Source organism: Asparagus officinalis, chromosome 2 (genome assembly GCF_001876935.1).
Source record: "Asparagus officinalis chromosome 2, Aspof.V1, whole genome shotgun sequence".
Classification (NCBI taxonomy): Eukaryota; Viridiplantae; Streptophyta; class Magnoliopsida; order Asparagales; family Asparagaceae; genus Asparagus; species Asparagus officinalis.
This window is the reverse complement of record NC_033795.1, coordinates 15,775,862-15,787,143: the sequence shown is the minus strand read 5'-3', so window position 1 is coordinate 15,787,143 and position 11,282 is coordinate 15,775,862. Positions and strand designations below refer to the sequence as shown.

Below are 11,282 nucleotides of genomic sequence, written 5' to 3'. Positions count from 1 at the left end.
ATTTTGGGCTTTTTATGTTAGCGCCCAAACTTTAAAAACAAACAATTTTAATTTTGTTTCATATAACCGTACCCCTCATCTTTCACCCGATAAAAATCCCGTCGAAGAGACCTAGGGCTTTTTCTCGTTTCCCACTTCCGCCGCCTCCTCTCCTCGACGGAGCAACGCCGCTCCCCACTTCCGCCGCCTCTCCTTCTCGCCGACCTTCTCGCCGTCGTTTCCCTCCTCTTGTCGGTTCCTCACTTTCGCCGCCTCTCCTTCACTTTCCCTCGTCCGTCAGCCCCTTGTTCGTCGACTTCAAGGTCGTCCCTCTCTAGCATCCAGTGATTGGGTACTTATCTCTCTCCTTTTTAATCATCAAACTCTAGGGTTTCAAATTTTCCTTTTTATCTATTTAACAAAATTGAAATTTAATTTTATAAATTAGGGCTTTGTTGTCTTGGTTGATATTTGACCTTAAGCATGTATATTTAATTTTTTGTATTTTCTTTGGAATCTTTGAAGATAATCTGACTATTCTAGTAGATGATTTTAGAAACTGGTGGAGATTTACAAGATTTCATCTTCATGAGACCTTTGCACCTTAGAATAAGGCTTGACTGCCTTGATCACCCTAAGGCCACTACCCAGAAAGAGATAATCTCGACTGACACGACCTTAGAGGTAAATGTTTCTTTAGATTGAGAAGTTTACACATTATTTATTGAAGTAGTCATCCGTGCTCTTACTTCCAATCAAATGATGGAAAGTTCTTTCATGATATATAGCATTGGGATTGTGATATTGAGAGAGTTCTTTGTCCCATGTTGTTTTTTGAAAATATTGTATGATGTATTGTGTACTTCGTTTGTAGTTTATGTAGATGTTGATTCTTTAGAGCTTGTCGTACGTTTATTATTATTTTTTCTTGTTGGCGAGCTCTGCCAGAATTTACATGATCAATTGTGTTTTGTTGTAGCTTGTTGGTTGCAAATTGAAACATTTTTGTTGGGGCTTGAATTCAAAGGAAGCTCCCAGTTTTGGACTGGTTGCTTCTTTGGTTTCAAAAGTTAATATCATATACACTCTAGAATATATATAAGAGAAGTTGGTGCCCTACTGATTTGCTTCTTGTGTTCTTGTTATGCTTTTAAGGATAGGTCAATGTAGAATTCCAGTATACCTACCCTTGTGGTTTATCATGCCCTTGATTTGTGAATATAAAACAGAGCTAATGGCTAAGAAAACTTTGTCATCCAAACGTTTTGGCCATTGGCGACTAGTTATGAAAATTATCATCATAGGGCCTGAGTTAAGCTTGTATATGATCACCTCGTCGACACCTGCATATGAAAATTGTCATCATAGGTTCTCCAGTCGGAATCTTGTTCTGTATGTGGCAAATAGCAGTTTTTTGTGGTCATTGACCTAGAATACGCTTTCTTTTCTCCTCAACCTTTCTTCTGGTATTTAAAGTAATGTATATGCAGGTACGTTTCTTTGTTTCTGCTCTCTTGCACTTTGGAAACATTTATTTTGTGCCGCTTGACGAATAATGCTCCATTGCCTCTTATGTATCTTTCCTACTAGTGATTTATCTTTTTTTGTTCAATACCTGACCCTTTGGAATTTGGATGGTTTTCTATAGATATTAAAATCTTTTTTTTTGTTCCTATTCTAGGCCAATGATTTCTCCCCTAGATTGTTTTGAAGTGGTCTACAGATCAGTTCCTTGCTTCATCCTTTTGCCTCTCAATTTTTCAATCGAACTGTAATAAAGTTGATTTGTATCTCTACAGTATTCGAAGGCATAATAATTATGTATATAGTAAACTTGGATTAAATTGGTCTTAGGTCATTGGTATGATAAGGTCTTTATGGTGGTGTGGTATGGGAGTGGATAAATCAAAATATTGTGGCAATTACAAAAATATGGAGAAGGCTTTCCTCTAATGGTGGTGGAGATGTGGCCATACCTTCATGTATTTTATAAAGTTATGTTAGTTTTTATCTGAATATGGGAAACAAAAAAGGAGAAAGAGTCACCATAAATGAATGATCCGTTGCTGATCCGTGCAAGCAAGCATGGTCCTTTTATTCCCCTACCCTTCATAGTTTGTACACCACATAATAAATGAGCAAAAGTTGCAAAACGCTTGAGATATGTTCTATATATCCAGTTATTCATCTTCTAGAGATGTTAATCTTCCCTTTTTTTTATTGAACTCAACTCATAACACATTTTATTAGATTATGAATTTCTAGGCAAAACTGAAAAAAGTAATGTCTCTTTTTATATAACTAAAAAAAGTAATGTCTCTTTTTATTGTGGTTCCTAACTATATATAACATATAAATCTCCCAAAAAAGAACGAACAAGCGTACACTTTAAGTGTATTATTCTATGATTCATATATATATATAATGATTCTTTTCTTGTCATTTATATACTTTAAATGCTTGCGTGTGAAATTGTGCTCTCTTGCGTTGTCCTAAATTGCACATTGACTCTTGAAAATATTGAGATTGTTCTTTTTAAAAAAAATGTCTATCTTGGTAATGAGCTGATAGTTACGTTTTCTTTTCTTATTAGGCACAGTCAAAGTAGACCGAGCTTGGAAGAGTCCCAGAACAGGTTATTTTTATCAGATGTTCGACACATGGTGGAGGAGATACAAGCTTTTAATTGTAGACTTGGGGAAACTGTAAGCTTAAAGGATATTGCTTTGATATGCATTGTAAATTTACACTTATTGTGATTATATTTCTCTTTATTTCTTCATGACAACTACCCCTAAAATATGATATGGTAATAAAATATCACGAAGAACTATATCTATGTATTAAAAACATAAGCCTAAATAATTTTGTTGTTAGTTGCTTCTGAGGCATATCGCGCCACAGTCCTTATTTTCATTTTTAAACTTTGATGCAGATTTGTCATACCCACACATGTTCACATATCTATGCTGTCCTTTCCAGGTTCTCTTTGTTGATGTTGTGATACTGTTGATAAGTCAGTAATATGACTTCCTAGACATTCTTCAGTCCGATATACATCTTGGTCGTTACATACTTCTATAAGGCCTTTTTTATTTTTATTTTCATTTTTTTTGCTTTTCTGAGATGCTTATGAAAAATGCATGTTTGAAATCTTCTAAAAAATCTCCATTGCTGATAAAAATCCCACCCTATTGTAATATTTTTTTTATCTACAGGAAGCCATTGTCGAGGATTACTTGAAGCCAATTGACGAGAATGCTCACATATCTATGGTTCACATAACTTGACAAATAAGAAAAACAAATGAAGGAGATGATTAAAGCAATGCAAGAGCAGGCAATACATAACAAAAGAGATGGCACAGGTCAAGCTACAATTCATTTGTTTGCCATAATTGGTTAGTTTAAGCCAAGTCATAATTGTCAAACAAACAAACATTAATAGACGTGGGCTGAATGCGTGGATCTTCTGCATATTATATATGCTTATGCTTTTGTTTCTACTGCTGGATCAGTGTCCCCCCTCTTTTTTAACTGGTAATTTCCACATCAAGAAATTTCGCACAACAGAGGAGCGTCCCCTTTTTTCTACTGGCATCTTCCATCAAGAAATTTCTGAAATAGACAACTCTAAGATGTTTATTATATGCATGCATTCTGTATTGTAGATGCATACTGAAAAATATACCCCAGACCAAGTCTTCATTCAGGTAATCGTCACCATGTCGTCGATTACATTCAGCCCACATCTTGCACTGAGTAAATTTCAATATTCTTTGCATTTTCAAAATAACGATAGCAACGATAATAACGATAACCTTGTCATAATGCCATCAATTTACCCATAATTTTAATATTTATTTGTTTCCTTACATACCTGCAACATTTCATCAGTTCTTTAAACTTCTACTAAGAGCTGCTTACTTAAAATTGTAAAGCATATATTTAAGTGATTGAATCTTGCAATGAATATAATCTCATTTTTATCTTTTTATCTAAATTTATGCAGGAAAATTGATGGTGGCTGAAACAGGATATTCCACGCGTGCTTTTGATCACTTACAACGAGATTAGCTCTATCGAGACAATTTATAAATTATGTATAGCAATGCAGACCTTTAAACAGAAGACATTTTTTGTTTTAATGAAAGAGGAATTTTAGTCATGTACTTTGGACAAAAGAAAAAACTTGTACTAAAGTCATTGTAATGAACCAATGAATTGTCCCTTATGTTTGGTTGGTAATTTGCTTGCAAAATTTAGAGTTTCATATCTTTGTTTGTGACATGAGCAAGTATAAATCATAGAGTTTTTATTTTGTTTTTTCTTTTTTTAATTTTGAAACAGCAGGTCAAAAAAATGTGTGATATATCTGGATGATTTGTTTTTGCACGGTCAAAATAGAAAACCGTCCCCTTTGCTATATATACTCGTTCCCATATCTTTACATCTGAAAACCGTCTCCATTGCTAAAAACCGTCCCCATAGCTAACCGTCTTCTTTGGTATAAAAACCGTCCTAATAGATCACAAACAAAACCGTTCCCATAGACAATATAACCGTCCTCTTAGGTCAAGCTCGAAACCGTCCCCCTTGGTATGTAAGCGTCACGGTAGCTTAAAATTATAACCGTTCCCATTACTGAATAACCGTCAGCATCTGCAAAAATATGAACCGTCCCCATAGGTAAACCGTCCCCAAATGTTATAATCGGGAACAGTTCAAGAACCGCGCTACTTGGATCATGAACCGTCCCCTTAGACCAAGCACTACGGTGGCAAAGGTATCGGATGAGTAACCGTTCCCTTAGGTCTATGAGGACGGTTTTATTGTCTAGCGGGACGGTTATAAACCGTCCCCGTAGACCCATTATTTGGTAGTGTATTGACAACCAGGGACACTATAGCTTGTGTATTTAAGCGGTTTGTTGTTTTCAACTTTCGTTATGTATCTTTTTTTTGTGTATGTTTTTTTTTTGTTCCCAAATAATTGACGTGGTCATTATTATTGTTTTTTTCTTCTTTAGGAGTTTGGAATGGAGGAAACAAATTCAAATAGTGTAGAGTTCGGAATGGGAGAATCAAGTGTTATTGGAAGTGAAACTGCGGCCAATGATGCGAATGCTCCTAAACCACTACTAGGCATGAAGTTTAATAGTCATGAAGAAGCTTATAACTATTATAACTCTTATGCATTGTTGATGGGTTTTGGAATAAGGAAGAGCAGTGTGAATTACTCTCGCAAGACTAGAGAAGTGGTAGACAGAAAGTTTGTTTGTGATAAGGAGGGCTATAAACCTAATAGTGGCAAGATAGAGATCCCTCTTCGGCGAGAGACCCGAGTGGGATGTAAGGCAATGATGCGAGTTAAATTATTGGAGGACAAATCGTGGGAGGTCACGGGGTTTGTTGAAGAACATACAAATCATGTGTTGAGTAGTCCAGACAAAGCAAAAATGCACAGATCACATCAACAATTTCATAAAACCCAAAGATGTAAAAAACTTATTGATAGTCTGCGAGAAGAAGGTATGCCTCCTTCCACTATTTCTCGCGTTATCAATGCAACCAATGGAAGAGACGATGAATTTGTAACATCACAACAGTGCATTGATCATATCAGAACCCAAAGAGTCAACAATATTGGTCATGAATGCATATCTATCATTCGACATTTTCAGAGTATGACAGCGAATGATCCAGAATTTTATTTTGTAATAGAAGTAGACAGCAGTGGACAAATGAGGAGTGTATTCTGGGCCGACGGAAGATCAAGAGCATCTTATTTGCAATTCAGTGATGTTATTGTGTTTAATGTGACATACAGAACTAATAAGTTCGGTCTTCCATTTGCTCCATTTACTGGTGTAAATCACCATAGGCAGTCCACTTTACTTGGTTGTGCATTATTAGCCGATGAACAAAAAGATACCTTTGTTTGGTTATTTGAAGAATGACTGAAATGCATGCACGGCATTGAACCAGGTGCTATTATAACAGATCAGGATAGAGCAATGTGTAATGCTATTCACTCAGTGTTTCCAACGACAACACATCGTTATTGCTATTGGCACATGCAAAAGCATATTATTGATCATTTGCCTACTTTGGTATCTCGTTATGGTGAACAGTTTCAAATGTATTGGGGCTTGTGGTGCAATAGTTCTTCAATTGAACAGGCTGAAGGATATTGGGTTGAGATGAAAGAGAAGTTTGATATAAATGAAGAAGGGGAGGGATGGTTGCAAACAGTTTACAAATGCAAAGAACACTGGGTGCCGTGTTATCTGAAGGACACTTTTTTTTCTGGAATGAGATCAAGCCAAAGGAGTGAAAGTATTAATGCATTTTTTGATGGGTATGTTAACTCACAGACTCAGTTACACGAGTTTGTGACATAATATGAAAAAGCAGTAACTCATCGTCGCTTAAGTGAAGCCCATGAAGATTTTAAGAGTCTGAACACAAAGCCGGTCATACTCCTTGGACATCCAATTGAGGTCCAAGCTGGAGAAATGTATACACGCAATATGTTTGATGTGTTCCATACTGAATTCAAAGGATTTAGTACAGAGTTCTGTGAAGAATTGAGAAAAGATGGGGACATTGTTGAATACAAGGTTTGTAAGTTTACAGATAGAGGAAAATGGGAGGTGGTTACTTATGAACAGTCCAGTCAGATGGAGTTCCGTTGCACTTGTGCTTTGTTTGAAACTAATGGTGTGCTATGTAGACATATATTATCGCTAATGATGGCTAGGCAGATGGATTCATTACCCGACCACTACATCCTACACCGTTGGACCATACATGCAAGGCATCGTAACATTGGGGTTGGCAACATCGTATTTGGAAGAAACATCACCAGCTGTGAAGGGAAGATTAATTTATTGAAATCTTGGGCTTTAAGAGCAAAATTCAATAATGTGCTTGAGCTTGCATTTGATTCAGAAGAGAAGCTGCAACAACTTGATGATGTTAGACCCAAGAGGGGGGTGATTAGGGTCTTATGCTAATCTAATCCGATTTAAATGCCAATTAAAAACTAATTAATACGTTATCCTAGCAAGTATGAAATACAACAATATTTGTAAGCTAGGATAAGCAATGTACACAATAAGATATATCCTATATGATGAAATATATATGCAAGGATATATAAACTAACACAAGATAATATATCCTACCAAGAAAATATACAATAGATATATGTAATGATATATAAACTAACACAAGGGTAAATAATCTAAACAAGATAGTGGATGAAAGAGATAATGAGCTAATGACAATGGCGATATAAGATATGAACATAAATATGAATGAACGCCAAAGCACACTCAAACAAGCAATATGATCACGGAGTTCGGACCTTCCGTCCTACGTCTCCGCTCCCCACTCCCGGGGAGAAATCCACTAACACAATCCGGTTTGGAAGCCGGAACTTCTTCTACACACTCGGTTTTCTAGCTAACCGAAAACTCTACAACTCACACTCTTGCAATCACACTCTACACCCACTAAGTGTTGGACCTAGCCGTGTCTCCCTCAAGTGCTCGGTTATAACCTCTCCCTAGGCACGTCAACCGACGCCACTCCTCTTGGATTCGACCCCGTCTCTCACCACACACTTCTCTCGGTGTACAAGTGTATTACAAGTGATTTTCTCATGATAAGCACAAATTAACAAATGATTGTTCTCTCTAACAAGGTGAGAACTCAATTAAGCTCACTCTCAATGTCACCAACCCACAACCCTAAATTATACTATGAATGTAAATACAATAAGCTCAATAGGTTGTGTGTGAACAAAGAGATATAAAACAAAACTAAACTCAATGTAGTTCTAGCTAAATAACAATGATAATCAAATATATAAAATAGCTAGAAATAGAGTTTAGAAAACTTCTCAATATATCAAGAGTTGGAGGGAGAATAGTTGAATGCCCAAACACCAATAGATGATCTCCTCAAGCTCTTGTAGAATTGAATCACAAAACCGAAACACTCAAATGCTTAAAAGCTTCTTAAAACAAACTTAAACAAACACTAAACAAGTTTAAACCCTTGTTAAAAACTTTTAAACCATTCTCTTAACAACTTGAAAGATGACAGCAATGGGGTATTTATACCCACTCCAAAACTCAGCCAAAACCCCAAACAAAAGTCCAAAAAGCCCCAGAAAAATCAGCTCAGAAAATAGCCGTTGGAGTGCAACGGATCTATTGTCGGTCGACCGGAAATTTCGTCGGTCGACCGACAGAGAGCAAAAACACGAAGAATGGCTCACGAGAACTCAGGTTCGGTCGACCGGTTCGGTCGACCGAAAACTGACATATTCAAAAACTGTTTTGCTGATTTTAAAATACTGTTTAAAAATATCAAATAAATTCTAAAAAATGTAAAACTTTGGGGAATGATTGTAGACATGATAATAAACATGCTACAGTGACTGGTTTCGAAAAAGGACTTCCCAAATGAAAAATATCATCATTTTGCAAAATAGTCCAAAACACGAAAATGTAAACATGTGAATTTTGACATTTTGGCTAAACCAACTTTTGAAACTTTACAAAATGATTTTATAGACTTGAAGAAAGATGTAAACTATTGTTATGAAGTCTATAAACAATGAATGTAGTATTTTATCAAAATACACATATAATGCACTAAAACATGATTTTATTTAACTAACTAAAATTGATATTGATGAAATCATATATATGCATATGAGTATGAAACAAAAAATATGTTTTCTAATTATATTCAATTGTTCATAGTAAAACTTGAAAACTATCAAACCAAAACATATATGTATATATATAACTATATATATACAAAAACCAAAACGTGTATGTGTGTATATGATTGAGCTTAAAGTACTAACACACATAATATAAATTCCTAAACTAAATTACCCAAGCAATGATCTTGATCTTCAATAAGCTTGACTTGGTAATCTCGCGGATGAAGCTTGAACTTGGATCTTGAACTTTGAATAGCAAGGCTTCACCGACATTCCGCCAGTATTTGGAAGAAACATCACCAGCTGTGAAGAGAAGATTAATTTATTAAAATCTTGGGCTTTAAGAGCAAAATTCAATAATGTGCTCGAGCTTGCATTTGATTCAGAAGAGACGCTGCAACAACTTGATGATGTGCTAACAAAGTTCATGGAATCACTTGAAGAAGAAGTTGGAGAAACTCAAGATCAATTGATGGATATTCCTCAACCTTCCGCACCCATTTCACATACAATAGAGAACATTCCTCAGATAACAGTTCGTGATCCTGATAGACCTGCAAGGACTAAAGGTCGTCCACGCAATGCTACTAGAATCCAGTCAGGTATAGAATAGGCACAAGAAAAGAAAGAAAGGAAGAAATGCATATGTAGCAGATGTGGTGAACTCGGGCATTATAGAACTAGCTGTAAAGTTAACTTGCAAAGGTACCATTTTCGTTTCTATTCAGTGCATTTTTGTGCATGGTCACTCATACTCTCACCCAATCACCTTGCATAAATAAAGGCAGCAAAAATACTCATACATTTACATGAGAAATAAATACTGACAACAAGCATCACTGCATCAAATAAAAACTTTGACTTTTGATTTTTAAAGTGTATTGTGTCACAAATATGCTGTCAATGCTAATATTTTAGTAAAATGGTAATTTGAATTTTTTTGTCACTGAGTTCACTGAGTTTACCAGAATTGTTTTGTTTCATAATATGGCAGATGAGGTGGCAGTACACATGGGACCAAGTAATGCTGTGAGCCATCTAGTTTGGATGCAGAAATATTCGGCAGATGGGCTCTTCTTTCGTACGGTTGCAAAAATAAAAATGTCTGACTTAATGTAATCGAGTAGCTGCATCATCAAAGACCAAAAAGTGAAACAATGGAAGCATGTGTTAAGACTGATTGTGTATTATAGCTGATGTGTTAAGACTAATTTTGGTTTCACATTTTGTGTTTTCATTTTGCTGTTAGTACATGAATATTATTTATGTTCTCAACTTGGTTTCAGAGTTAAGACTTTCAGGTTTATTTTGCCGGTGTCACATGTGAAGATCTATGAACTTTTATAATAGTTGAAAGGAAGATGATTCATCAGTTATTTCTACGCAAAGCCTAAAAGCTTACTATACATGTCTCAAACTTTGGTGCTCACTTGCTTAAGAAATCATCCTAGACTCACAACACAGGTTAAATTAGCAAACTCTTGCGACTTCTGCAAACCCTCGTAGAAATATCTCATCTAAAAGTTCTAATATACCATATGCAATAAGTCAGCGTCGAGCGCGAACTCCACATAAAACACTTTCGGAAGTAATGCTCAGAAAATTTGCACATAATTGAAACACTGTACTGCGGATATGCTAGCAGTTAATTCATGTACATTCATTTAAGCTTAACATAAACGATGGCTACATGTACATGCAAACACAATACTTTAGGCTACATGATTGAAACACTGTACTGCGGATCATGACTTACTTTAGACTAAGTAAAAAAATTAGCACAAATCCAATACTTTAGGCTACATGTACATTAGTCTGTTTTTTCCTCATTGGAAACTTAACTATGCAATACATGGAGAACATACACTTCAACAAATCCAATAATACATTCTTACACCCTACTTAGCACAAATCCAATAGAAATACCAAATACAAATCCTAGAAAAAAATACCAAATAAAAGAACAAATATACCAAGCTTCAACAAATCCAACATATCAATCTCAATCTTTCTCTTTTCCCGCACTTCTCCACTTGACACGGCTCTTGAAACTTGCGGCATCACGCTTGACTGCTCTGCCTTTGAACCTTGAAACTCCTCTTCATCAGATACCCATTTGAAGAATCCACAATTACTCACTTTCCAATTAGCGCATCCCAAAAACAATCGACCGAGGTTCGTCTTAGTTCCAGATCTGGAGAGTATAGCCCTCATTCCACAATGGCACAACAGTCCATGACGAGATCTTGAAGATGACTCCATGATCCACGGCTACAGATACAAAAGTTTGCATATTCATAGCAATTGAAAAATAATAATTGGCAAAATAATAAAAACACACTCATATACAAAAGCAAGCTTAGGCAAGCTTAGGGCACTTTGCAAGAACAATTACACCAGATATTGTTGTGATCACAGTCTAGTAGCAGTGGTTTTCTTTTAACATCCTCATCAGCTTATGCCACCTTTCAAGTTTTTCAATTATTGGTTTGATCATCATATGTTTCTTTCAGTGACACATCAAGGATGGTCCTCACCCATTACCGGCTCTCCCTTGTT

General features: G+C 35.9%; 2 protein-coding genes and 1 long non-coding RNA gene across 5 annotated transcripts; all 3 read left to right on the top strand.

Annotated features, from left to right (window-relative positions):
• LOC109830381 lies at positions 79–4,243 on the top strand. 3 transcript variants are annotated; one of them, XR_002244277.1, is made up of 5 exons: positions 79–331; positions 536–663; positions 2,573–2,684; positions 3,198–3,346; positions 3,991–4,243. It is a non-coding gene; the product is annotated as an uncharacterized LOC109830381 (long non-coding RNA). The 3 variants fall into 3 exon arrangements; XR_002244279.1 differs by lacking the exon at positions 536–663 and having other exon boundaries at positions 2,579–2,684; XR_002244278.1 differs by lacking the exon at positions 536–663.
• Positions 5,017–5,937, top strand: LOC109830875 (protein FAR1-RELATED SEQUENCE 5-like). Its single transcript, XM_020398235.1, has one exon. The coding sequence runs from the start codon at positions 5,017–5,019 to the stop codon at positions 5,935–5,937; it is 921 nt and encodes a 306-aa protein (XP_020253824.1).
• On the top strand, positions 5,947–9,842 carry LOC109830874 (protein FAR1-RELATED SEQUENCE 5-like). The gene is made up of 4 exons (XM_020398234.1): positions 5,947–6,316; positions 6,395–6,975; positions 9,094–9,325; positions 9,718–9,842. The coding sequence occupies exons 1-4, from the start codon at positions 5,947–5,949 to the stop codon at positions 9,840–9,842; spliced, it is 1,308 nt and encodes a 435-aa protein (XP_020253823.1).

What these genes read in the sequence shown, in the direction of transcription:
- LOC109830874 (XM_020398234.1), top strand. Translation starts at nt 5,947, where the DNA reads ATGCACGGCATTGAACCAGGTGCTATTATAACAGATCAGGATAGAGCA. An exon ending in ATGTTAGACCCAAGAGGGGG is followed by an intron (nt 6,976 to 9,093) that starts GTGATTAGGGTC and finishes AATGTGCTCGAG; the next exon opens with CTTGCATTTGATTCAGAAGA. An exon ending in TGCTACTAGAATCCAGTCAG is followed by an intron (nt 9,326 to 9,717) that starts GTATAGAATAGG and finishes ATAATATGGCAG; the next exon opens with ATGAGGTGGCAGTACACATG.
- LOC109830875 (XM_020398235.1), top strand. Translation starts at nt 5,017, where the DNA reads ATGGAGGAAACAAATTCAAATAGTGTAGAGTTCGGAATGGGAGAATCA.